Source organism: Anas platyrhynchos, chromosome 1, assembly GCF_047663525.1.
Source record: "Anas platyrhynchos isolate ZD024472 breed Pekin duck chromosome 1, IASCAAS_PekinDuck_T2T, whole genome shotgun sequence".
Classification (NCBI taxonomy): domain Eukaryota; kingdom Metazoa; phylum Chordata; class Aves; order Anseriformes; family Anatidae; genus Anas; species Anas platyrhynchos.
In genome coordinates this window covers 146,432,503-146,445,142 of record NC_092587.1, presented here as the reverse complement: position 1 = coordinate 146,445,142, position 12,640 = coordinate 146,432,503, and the positions used below count along the sequence as shown (strand labels likewise).

Genomic DNA, 12,640 nt, shown 5'->3' with positions numbered 1-12,640 from the left:
AACAGGGTAGCACACATGAGTGGCATAAACATGAAGTGCTTTCTTTGGGCTTTCTCTCTGTGAAACTCAGCTGTGAGCTCAGCTTTTCTTGTCAACCTTGTGGGCTGCAGCACAGTGGTGCATTGAGCAGAAAATATTTTATACGGCAACTGAGAAAATACTTAGACACTGATCAATAGCTGTGAATGTGCTTTCTTTGCTTTGTCGTGACCACTGACCTTTCAAGCCAAAGAATCCCTTGGTGCCGGTTTCTCCAACATCTCCTTTTTCACCTTTAACTTCCATCATCATGCTGGGCTTAAGCTTTGGGGGCTCTCCTGGGGGACCCTGTTCCCCACGGTCACCTAGAGGGTAAGAAAACAATCGTATTTTAAAAAGCTGGTCAGCGGCAGTGTGCTGGAGAAAGCAAAAACAGAAGAGTGAAGTTAGCAAAAAAGGGATTACTGGATAACCTTGCATAAGCTATGGAAAACCTATCTGCATAAAAAGTTGCCTGCATCAATACAACATGTCAGCAGAACAATTAAACATAAGAAAACATGAAAAATGAGTTAAACCTTTTGTACATACTATTCTGGGGATCTGGACACAGACTCCTTTGTGATAGATAATATACCTCTCAGTAGATCAGTTATCTTGTGTTCATAAAAAAGAAACCACACTGGAGAAAGCACAAACAAGTTGGTAGTTCCAGTGAAAGGGAAACCCTCAGATAAACAGGGTAACGAGGTGTCTGTCTCCAACCTGACCATGTTAAGGATTCATAAAGCCCTCCTTGAGCTTAAAATCCAGGCCTCTGTGCCAGAGGCCCATGTGTGAAATAGGTGGAGGAATGTCTGAGCTAACCCGGCTATGTCAAAAATGTGTTGTCTTTGTCTGTGCACCCTTGCAAAATAGTTCTCCAGATGTGAAAAGCAAACACTGGTACCACCCATAAGCAAATACCTTTAAAGCCTCGTGCGCCCTGTGCGCCTTTATCACCCCGAGCCCCGAATGAACCAAATTCTCCTTTGATTCCTTTGATTCCTGGTCTTCCTTTCAGGCCTGGCATGCCTTTGAAACCATCAATGCCAGGTGAACCTTTTAGACCTTTAAAGAAAGAAGGGGAAGAGAAGTGTTACTTTGCTCAGCGTTCTGCAGACTGAGTAAATGTAAGCTAGTAATGCTCAACTAAAGCTGTATAAAAACCTCACTGCTGCAGTATCTACTTCTGGGTGCCTTGATGCCTAGGGCAATGTGCTGCTTTGTATTAGGCACCCAAGCTCTATGAGAGGTAGGTACCCAAACAAGACCAGGGCTTCACTCAGTTGTGAAGATGGACAGAACTTAGTGTCATCTTCTGAAAAAACCAATTCAACCCCTGTCCTACAGCTAGAGAAAGTTAGACTAAATTCCATGCAGAATTTTTAGGCAACCCCTTTTTCTGCTTGCACAGATACAGTTGTAGGGCATGCCAGTCATAAACCTTTCTCAACAAAGATGACTGCACTCCTCTTCTAAACAAGTAAACAAGAGGACGATGTTTTACATGGGTCATGCTAACAAACAGATGATCATTCCTCTCAAATGAGAGCTAAGCAGCACTTCAGAATAATTTTAGGAAAAAAAGTCTTAGTTGAGTCTGATCTTTCCAGCTGATGAAATTGCTACATGCATTTTTAGATATGCACCCTGTCTTCTGTTTTAGTTGGCTTCTCATGGAGTTGAACTTTGTTGAAACTCCCTCTGTGATGCAGATGTAACACTTTTGTGACTGGAAAGTGTGAATCTCACCTTCTTTATACAAAAAGATTGGTATCCCATTAAAATTCAACATTGAGGTCTTGTGTCTGGCATTGCTCAGCATGCAGCTGCTAACTTTCGAAAACTTTAAAGGTTTTGAGGAACATCTCTCAAATTCCACTGAGAGCTGGTAGGACTGGGACAAAGGAAAAAACTTTTGGAGAGAGCAAATAGTAAATACTGTATGTTCTTCAAAAGAAGAAATACAGCAGCCATTGCCCTTCAAAAAAGGGTTGCAATAGCTAGATTGTCACCAAACATAACACAAGGGAAAACCAACAGTGATTCTGGAATATACTAGGCCTATGAACATAACTCTTCTGTTTTAAAAAGGTAGCCCAGCAGAAAGCGTGGCTTGTTCATTTCAGCACAGAGCAGCTTTAAAGAACAGCATTTTTCCCAGTGCAGCTGTTCAGAGCTTACCTTTATCTCCTGGAAATCCATCCATTCCACTGATGCCAGGGGGACCCATCACGCCAGGTATACCTTGCAATCCTGGGTGCCCCGTTTCACCTTTGTCACCAGACAGACCTTTCAGGCCCACGGGACCAGGAAAACCTTGCTCACCATCTTCTCCCCTTGCACCTGGTGGACCTGCCATGTGAACATGTGAAAAGAGATTAAAAGTGTTTGGACATACATGATGATTTCACACGAGGTAGCTCAAGAGGGAGAAAAATACTATCATACCAGCTTCAAGTTGAGGGGGGAAAGTCTGGATTTTTTTAATTAAAGAACTTCAGAAATGATTATGAATGTAAAACAGTCTTGCTACCAGTCTGGTTCAATACTCAGTCCTAACATGACCTCCCCCTCCTCTTTAATTTAAGAATAACTCCCCTTTTCTACAAGACTACTCCCATTTGGTTGTTCTGTTCTCCCAGTCTGCCACTGGAAAGCTCTGACCTGGCCTGGAAGGTGGCTACAGAAGGAAAAGCAGCAGCTCTGCCAGTGAGGACCATCATCACCCCCGCATTTGTGACACTGGCACGATTTGCTACCACAGTACCTGCGCTACCTGACTGGGAATTAAAGCCTGGCACATGCCACAATCCCAAGATTAACTTTCCCCTTCGTAAGCCATACAGTTGCCCTGCCACAGAGAAGTGGGAGGAGAAAGTGACACAGGACAGCAATACTTCCTTACCAAGGGGTCCTTGAGACCCAGGTCCTCCGTCTGGCCCGGGGTTCCCTGGTGGGCCTGGGAATCCGTGTGTTCCTGGTGATCCTGGCAAACCCATCAGACCAGGGAGACCCTGCAGCCCTGGATCGCCTTTGGCTCCTGGCAAACCTGGGCTACCATCCGCTCCTAAAATACCATAATCTTGCATTAGAGAGCATCAGTATCTAGACAGCTGATTACTACATGTAACTTCTCGAAGCAGGCACATGTACACTGTTCTTTCAGGTTATGCTTTTCCTCTGAAAATTAGTGAGAACAGGAAAAGCTAATTAAAAGACTGCTAATTAGTTTTTAAATGATTGATAATACTGGTACTAATCCAATATTTGCATCAGATAGGTTGAGAATCAGAGAATCAGAAAGGTTGATAGGCTCTTTCCACTTGATGGAAGTAATTTGCTACCAGGTGGATCTAAACAGAGTAGGTGTCTTCCATTTCTAACTCCAATAATTCTGTAATTTCTGATCTTTTCCTTTTATCGCATACATCTTTGTAAGAACTCAGTTGAGCAACTGACCAAAAGACAGAAACAATGTCTATATCTTTTCTAAAATATGATAGGCAGAAATGGAAAAATTTAAATCTGACAGGGTTCTTGCTTTGTGTTATTGTTCATAACTTTTCATGTAAGGTATTGTTATAAGATTCATACAAATTCCTAAGAAAAATGGCCCTGATTCTACACTTAATGTATTGAGTGAAAATTTACATCTCTACAAAATAAAAGCAAAGGGGTTGTAAAGCCCTTCAAGATTTAAAAAGCAATGCGCACTTTGCATTAAGATTAGAGAAGCAATAGCATACAAGACTTTAAAAGTACATGGCACTTAAAGTCTAGGCCAAGTGGATCTGTTTGTCTTTATTCTGATTTTACATCAGAGTAGGTCCATAGGCTTGAATGTAGCTAGATGTGCTTTATAACAGAGAGAACCTAAATGGTCACATACAGTGAGTTTTCTCAACAACAGGCTACAGACTTTAGTTCCCCGTTCTGAAGGGCTAAGAGTTTAAGTGGCATGGATGATATAAAGTATTCATTAACCACTTAATATGAAAGTAAAATAAAATAAAATAAAATAAAATAAAATAAAATAAAATAAAATAAAATAAAATAAAATAAAAGTCATTCATATAAAAAAATCACAAGCCTTTTGTTTTGGCTGTTTGACCAGAACTGTGAAATACATCAAAAATTGACAGACTAATAATGATTTTTATTTTACTGTAATTATTTTTTATAACTGAAAATTTAGTGCTACAGAAACACTAAGAAAGAAGGTGCAAAGTCACATATATTTTTTTTTCCTTTTCATTCTGTGTTTCCCCTTGAATTTCTTGTCATTTTCAGAAAAATAGTCTAGAGGCATTAGTGTCTGCCTTTTCTCAGACTTTCCAAGTATTACCACAGTGCAACAGAGCTGCCTTTATTCTATCACTTCACTCCATGACTCTACTGAAGATGAAATCAACTCCCCTCACTTCAAATAGCTCAGGTAAAATGGCGTGCTCTTTTCTTTTTCAATTTGTATTGCAAATCATGAGAAGAGTCTCCAAAATAAGTTCCTGTGACACACTACTTTGCTTTGAGCTAGTCACAAAATTACTTCTCCTTCCTCATTTACACAACAGGGCAAGAGGGTAATCTTCAGTCTTAAATTTAACTGTGTGTCCAACTGCTGCAGAAACTGTGCAGAAAGAGATGCTTAACTCCCACAGGTACTTTTGAAAGTCCCCCACTGAACTCAAGGAGAGTCAAAGTCAGATTTTGTGGAGAAGCTATGATTTTCTCTGTCTTCTGTATGGAGAAGACATGTTTTTTGTAAAAAAAAAATCTGTAAAATAACAAAATAAAATGAACACCTCAAAATTAAGAATAAATACATAATGCTATCTTTCCCTCATTCCTGAACGTACAAAGACCGATTGGGTAAGACAGATGATTCACAGTTTACTAAATATTATGTCCTCTCAGCTAAAATTTACAATTTCTGATGTGAAGCAATTTACCATTCTGCAAAGCCATGTGTTACCTAAACATTTTCTGGTGTGGGAAGTAAACTCAGTACTATGCAGTATGTGAATGAAAAGTCAGGATAATTAACTACAATGGGAAAAACTAAAAAGTGTGTCTGAACACAACAAAGATGAGCAAAATAATGTTCTTTAGTATCCTATTGCAGCTGATTTCATGTAGTACAGTGTGAAGGAGTGTTGGTCATAAGCAGTGGATCTCCAGAAGGTTTTTGGAGGAGCCAGGTGCTTTGGTAATAGGCAAGGTACATGGGGAAGGGATGAGAGACCATCAGGCATGGGTATTTGACACTGGGGTTATTGGTAGCTCCAGTGCATTTTGCCATGGTCTCATACTACTCTCACCTATCTGTAGTTTGGGAAGTACGCGTTACCTCTAACTCCTGGTACTCCTTGATCTCCAGGTGCGCCTTTCAAGCCAGGGAAGCCAGGCAGCCCAGCATCCCCTCGAGAACCTGCTGTTGCTCTCAAAACTTCACCAGGAACACCCTTCTGTCCTGTCAGTCCTGGAGCACCAGGCTTTCCTGTAAGGCCTGGGTGTCCTTGTAGTCCAGGTAGTCCATTTAGGCCCCTGTCTCCCCGAGGCCCAGTAAAACCTAGAAATAAAACAGGGATTAGGCACCACAGCATTCACTATAGATGTTGCAGTGCAAATCCTAGATACACCAGATGTGTGGGGAAAAGCAGAGGCAATGACCCATCTCAAGGGACCAATGTCAATTTCTTCAAACTCTTGATAAACCATTGCCAGTATGCCTGTCTTCCACCCTGTAGGTGAATGACTGTGAGGGAGCAAGTCCCCATTCCCACAGATGATGGGAGGAAGACTGGGAAACTGGACCTCATTGTTTCAAGTGCTAGTACTCTGTCTTCAATATAATCAGTATTATTTATATTAATGCTGGAAAGAGTTAAATAGAAACACTAATACTACTAATTTCTTCATTTCTGCAGTCATCATTCTATTTCATCTGGAATCTGAAATGACTTATTACTGAATTTCCTTATTTCTACATCAACTTCATGAACTGTTGTATCTGTAATTTTGCACTATAAAGCAGATTGAAAAAGGTTGAAGTCTATTTTGCTTTTCACCATTAGAGAACCTTCAGAAAATCATTTTGGCTTCAAAAAAGACAATTTTTATAATAGCTTATTGTTTGATCATGGCATGGAAGATAAATGAAGATGCATCTGGAATAAGGTGACAGCGCTCCTGTGACTATAGCAGAGGTCATAAGTACATAATGAATGATTAATTATTTCAAGATACCTGGAGGACCTGGCAATCCTTCCCAACCTGGATCACCTCGTGTACCATTGAGCCCTGGGTATCCCATTGGGCCTGGATCACCTGGGAATCCTCTTGCACCTTTAGCTCCTAAATTATATAAAAGAAGTAAAAGGAAAGTGATGATCTAAACAAACAAAACAGAAATTTGCATATAATGTAAGCAAAGGTAGTGGTAAATATCATAATTATGTGTCTCCAGGTACAAAGATAAACTTTAAAAAATATTATGGGATTATACTGTGCTCAAGATCCCAAGAATAGATCAAAACTAAGTGCTCTTACAAACATGGATTAAAAGGACTGCCCCTGACTTTAAGACTAATGATAATGGTGCCTTGTAGGGTGAAAATCGTCAGTTTCATAGGCTTTTTGAGACCTTTTAAAATAATATTTTGTAATTAAGCGTTTTAGCTTAAGGTTAAAAGAAAATGTCAAAGGGAGAATGCTCAACAGTAATGGGCACAGGTGAGATAATGTTGGAGGAACAATTTTTTCCCTTCCCTGCTAAACTGATCACAGGACAAAGCTGACTGGTTTAGATAACCAGAAAAAGAAATGTAAGGCTAAAGGTTAGATCTACTTATCCTAGAAACTGAATACAAATTAACTAGCCTACTTACTATTTTTGTAGTAGTGCGGGTTTATAGCTGTGCCCTGAAAAAGTGTTCCTCTGGCACTGAACTCATGTTCATATTGATTTATCTCCTGAGAGGTAAAATGAGACCTCACTTTCTCGTGGTGTAATGACATCTGGATAAGTACAAATATTACTGTTTCTTAACATCGCAAAATCTGGAACCATTTCATAGGATTCTTTTCTTTCTGTTACGTTTATAAAACTATTATTTTTGTTTTATTTTTTTTTTTAATTTTTTTTTTTATTTTTCCCAAGCAATAATTTTATTACATGACTCTTGTCAATTAATTGTATTCCAAGATCCAGACATTTGGTGAAGTTCCTTCAAAATAATTCCTGGGGAATGCCTTCTTTCTCTCCCCTCCCTAGCTCCTTGAACTCTTTAAGTTCTCAGCTCAGGATTGAAGGTCAGGAACATGCTTTAACCTTTTAAGTGTTGTTGCTTAGCATCATCATGAATTACAACTCATTTATTTATTACACTGAAAGTAATAAATACTCAAACTATGACAAAACAAGGAAAATATCACTTGAATTTTGGTATTTCTTTCCACTTTAGTTTTCTGGATTTCTGATTTAACCATTGATTTTTGCATTTTTATCTGGTTTGTGTGTGTGTGTGTGAAGCAGAGAAGGAAACCTTTCAAAGGCCAGAATTAAAAAGCACATAAACAGCCTATGCAGTGTGAAAAGTATTTTCCCAGTGCAGTACAGGACTATTGTTCTCTCTCTTATATGAACAATAACTTCTCAGAAAGCAATTTAAAAGAAAATCCTAGGCTTTCAGGTCTCAATGAAAAATTCTAACATGTCTCTTATCCAAATGGCATCTTCTCTTGTTTCCCATCTGTAATAACTGACTTTCATTTATTCTGCTCATTATTGTTCTAATTAAAAAGCCATGCTAGAGAAAGAAGGCAGCAGATGGAGAATGCATCCGCTGCTTACACGTATTTCAGTAATTCAATATATGATGCTATCTGGTGTTAACATTGTGCCAAACAGCAGTAAGAAAAGTTTTTATTTTAGAACAATGTTTAATTTGCAAGCATTTTATCTGTATGTTTGAAACAGAAAACTTAAGCATCTTATTCAACAGCAGTTATGTAGGTCCTGAGACTACTAGATACCAGGATGTAACTTAGGATAAACTGTGCGTGTTGCCAGGAATTTCAAAGGAACACAATAACATGAGGGTGTGAGACTATAGAGATGACTTTTTGCTTGATATACTGTCATCAACAACTAGGACACTGAGACACTTGGTTGTTTATAGCTGAGCTCCATCCTGGCTGAAAAGAAGGCAGGAAGTCTTGAGGACAAAACCACAACACCCTAAGCAGAGAATGAAAGTGCTGTAAAGGTGTTGGTGCTTTTGTCAATATGGAGAATGTGGGCAGGAATTATGCCCTAGGAAATCAGACCAACACAGCTACAGTGACAAGAAACTGAAAAGACGTAAAACGTGTCCTGTACCTCTGAGTTTTCCAATTCCAGACCTACCTCCAGTTGAAAGGAAGAGAATGCAGCAGAGTTCTGCATTCTGATCAGCAAGGGCCTTTTTCCAGTTTTTGGAGGGCAGGAAGGCAAAATAAGTCTTAAAGTTCATAAAACATATACATTGATGAAGACAGATTTGTTAAACAGCTAACTAAAGCTACAAAACATAAACCACACAAATCTGTGATTGTAGCATCACCTGCATGCAGCACTCTTAGAGCTAGCAGTCTGACTGCATTCACTGAAAGAAAAAAACTGCCAAGTTCATATGAAGGAAAGAAGAAACAAATAACCCTACTTAGAAAAAAGTTACAAAGACGGCAAGGAAAACAATCTTCAGAAGCATAGATCCTAATGCCAAACTAAAGGCATTAGGACTAAGGAAACAATGATCAGAGATAGTCATCATCTTTCAACAGAGATAAACCATTCCCTTTTAAGATACATGAATTTGTTATAAATCAATCCATGCATGCCATAATAAACCTTGTGCTGGGAAAAAAAGAGGTTGACCTTAAATGTTATAGTCCAGATCTCTGATGTTGCCTGAAGCACAGAGGGAACGGTTCAGAAGTGGGTACATCAAGAATTATACATTTCCCAAACTCTGAATAACCCAGCCATTTATTTATTTATTTATTGGTCAGCTGGTGATAGAAGTAGTTACTAAAAAACAGCTTAGGCTGTAAGTATATAAATTTACAGGAATTTATAGTTTGTGGTGCTGGTCAGAGATTCCCTCTTCAAGGTCAGTGGTTATGATTGCTCCTTACAACTTCTCTGTGGTTCTCTCAGTTCCCATCTCACATAGTCCTTCAAACCCTGTCCCCATGCCCTCTTTGTTCTGGAAAGTGGTGGGGAACCTTCAGTGCTGTGAAGGCCCAGGATCACCAGATCCAAGTCCTTCTGGGCTTGGTTGTAGACCAGCTCTGCAAGGAAGGCACGTGGTGCATCAGATAGGGCAACTGCATTGCATCAGACAATCTGGCCCATCACACCAAGCCACATTAAAGAGATTAGGCTCACCCTTGCAGAAGGGACTCTGTATATCTCACGAGGAACAGTAAGAAGCTGTCACAGTCCTTCATTGCAACTTGTGAGGTGCCCAGTCGTCTTGGAGAGGCCTCAATACACTCTCTACCAATAAACTTGTGTATTTTCTCTCTTGACTTACTTTCATATGCAGAACAGCTTTTTGCTTTTTGTTTCATGTCTGACACTCATTAACACAGGCAGAATTAGTTTAGGAATGGTGCAGCCACCAGGCTGTGTGCTGCTTAGAACCCTCTGCCTGCTTCAGGTCAGTACTTCCCTCCACTGCCATTTCTAAACTTTAACTTCTTAAACTTCTGACTTTAACAGGTTTGGCAAGATCTCCCTCATAACGTGGTGTATATGGGAAAAAAAGGTGAAGGCAAAACATTACCTGTGGCTCCTGGCAGTCCTGGCTTGCCTTGGGACCCCTTTGGTGGCCTTACACAGCCCCCACCTGCAAAGAAAGATGGTTAGTCACACCATGTGTGTTCACATGCTGCCTCTCACCAGCTCTGTGCCTGACAGTTCAGACAACATTGTTAAAGCAGGTGAATGAAATTAACGGGTAAAAGCCTAATTTTGTAAGTTTTATTCTTCATTAAAAAGAAAAGAAAACAACAACAACAACAACAAAACATTGGTTATGGGTGGCATTTTCTGGGTGGCACTCAAGCTGAGCTCCATCCCAATAATCAGCCCAGCCTATTTTACAGAGGCTATGGTAACTGCTCTAGTGAGGCTGTCATGGGAAAGCTATTTCAGGACACCTGACTTACCAGAAAGAGAGACACTTTGTTTGCCTGCTAGCAATTTGTACCCCTGAATAAACCAAGTCAGTTTCTGGTACAACTGAAGGTTCTTTAAACATAAAATTGCACTAAAACTCATTACTCAAAGTTCTTCAGAAAAGTTTCTTAAATTCCCTTTGGTAATTCATTTCTGGGATTGTTGCCATATATTGCATGGTAATCATTATTTTATCGCAATAAACACTCAGGAAAAATGAAACAAGGAACTTCTGGATGGTGAAGGTAAAACTGCAAGAATTTTAGAATACTTTCAATTTGATTCAATTACTTTTGAGCTACATACTGTATATGCACGGTTATTTGTGACCTGAACTTCAAAAAGTTTTCAATTAAGAGTACCCAAACCAGTCATCAGAAAGAACTTATCCAGCTTTAAGAGTTCCATAAGACTAAATATGGAAATACATTCAAGCCATTTGTATGTTCAGTACCTGACCATATTGGTTCAGTTCCGTCTCCTCTAGAAAAGTCTTCAATGACCTGCCCACAGTCTACAAGCAAAGAATGGGAAAGGATAGTTATCATTTAAAAGTGGAAAATCCTAAAACACTCTCATTTCTAAACAAAATGTATATTATAACATCATATAAAGTGTTCTTTTATGTATTATGCATTGGAGAAGCTACTTAAAGCCTATTTGCTATAAAACGCTGAAACTCTCTGTCCATATATTAATTAGAACTAGGCTTGCAACCTAAATTTTCAAATTTTCAAATGAGGAGCCTATGTATCCCAAGCAACATATGGGGTTGGCAGGTTCCTGCTGAGGCTTTCATATTCTGCTGAACAACCTGAAGCCAAATAAAAATACTCCAAGCCTGAGCTTTTGGGAACATGAGAGACTCAGAAAGTTTTGAAGATACTACAAAGAGCTCTGAGGGAAAAATACGTGATTTTCTCTGCTCAAATAAAAGATGAGGTTGGATGGGGTAGACCAGATAAAACCCCCTGTGAGTAATCTAAAGGCAGTACATTGCTGCATTGCCTCCAGCTGTTCAAGACACAAAAGACTACTTGCTGACACAAATATATTCACTTACGCTGTTTCAATACTCTAATTGAAACCAATAAAACTACTGGGACTTCTGAAGTGTTTTTTTTTTTTTTCTTTTTTAAGATTTCTGGACAACTAATATAAGCAATCCCTTTTCCTCCATATAATCCTCCACCAAATACTAACTTTTCAACACTGGTGCCACACACAATTCAGTAGTGATCTTCCACGGATTTGATACAAGACAGTCATCTTTCTTACCTAGTTGGCCAGGCTCTCCTGGTGGACCGGGCAGACCTGGAGGTCCAGGGCTTCCATCTGTTCCATGGTCACCTGGAGGACCACGGTACCCTTTTGGACCAACAAATCCTTCACCTGGAAGACCCGTTTCCCCTGGAAAGCCCTTTGGGCCTAATTCGCCTGGATAACCAGGATCGCCTGGGTCGCCCCTGATAGTATCACCCTGTGGGAAGTGAATAGAGGTGATCACTCCTAACTTTGCTGAGAAACAAACACAAATCAAACATAAAGTACTCTCATGAATAACATCTTACAGACCTATTCCTCCTGAATTGCATCCCAGCTCTTTATATCAACATTGCAAATAAAACATATTTGAAATTAGCAGACATTAATTTAGACCCCACAACACCAAGGGCATAAGAGAAACTCTCTTAGAAGGAGCATTCCCCTAAAAATGATGGCCAATGAAGTTGGTTGGCTATGAAGTTGGTATGAAGTGAAGTTGGCAATGTTGATGGACAACATGTGTCACTGCTGTGGACAGCCTTACTGCCCTTTCTGAAATGCCCTGAGTAGATTTGGGGGAAACTACATGCATCACTAAAGACGAATTAGGTTTAGTTCTGATGTGGCATTTAGTTCGTACATCTTGAGAGGTGTTGACATAAAACTGTGCTCAAATGGGCTGGTTCTTCTTGTTCTGCTACTGTAGTGATGTCACTGCAATGCTGAATCTACATCTTTAAAACATCACTGGGAAATGTTTCCATTCACAGAAGTAATTAAAGTGCCATTTTCACTGGCAGTATAACCCACCGTGGTCCATATTGGATGAAATGGCTCTAGCTCATCCTTAGATATGAGGCAAGAGCATCCCAGTGGTCCAAAACATTTGTGACATGAGTCACTCTTCTTTTGCCTACAGACGGATCTTAGAAGACCACCTGAGACTACGTGTCCAACTGCTTGAAGGCTACAATTACTTAGATGAGGTGCTACCAAGTGCATATATGACAACATGACCTATGTTTTGAGGTTGTAAAATTGTACTGATTATTGCTTTCAACTCCCTCAAATCAAATTGTCACACAGAATGGCTTACACAATGCTGGATAACAATAAACTTCTAAT

General features: G+C 39.7%; 1 protein-coding gene across 1 annotated transcript in view; it reads right to left on the bottom strand.

The window, feature by feature from the left end:
• Nucleotides 1-12,640, bottom strand: part of COL4A2 (collagen type IV alpha 2 chain) — a 135,376-nt gene that overhangs the window by 15,994 nt on the left and 106,742 nt on the right. The window contains exons 24-32 of the mRNA XM_027444306.3: nucleotides 11,528-11,729; nucleotides 10,704-10,763; nucleotides 9,855-9,917; nucleotides 6,271-6,378; nucleotides 5,372-5,593; nucleotides 2,930-3,091; nucleotides 2,206-2,376; nucleotides 946-1,089; nucleotides 219-344 (exon numbers count right to left, since the gene is read on the bottom strand). Coding sequence (XP_027300107.3) covers nucleotides 219-344; nucleotides 946-1,089; nucleotides 2,206-2,376; nucleotides 2,930-3,091; nucleotides 5,372-5,593; nucleotides 6,271-6,378; nucleotides 9,855-9,917; nucleotides 10,704-10,763; nucleotides 11,528-11,729 — 1,258 coding nt within the window. The remainder of the gene's footprint in view (nucleotides 1-218; nucleotides 345-945; nucleotides 1,090-2,205; nucleotides 2,377-2,929; nucleotides 3,092-5,371; nucleotides 5,594-6,270; nucleotides 6,379-9,854; nucleotides 9,918-10,703; nucleotides 10,764-11,527; nucleotides 11,730-12,640) is intronic.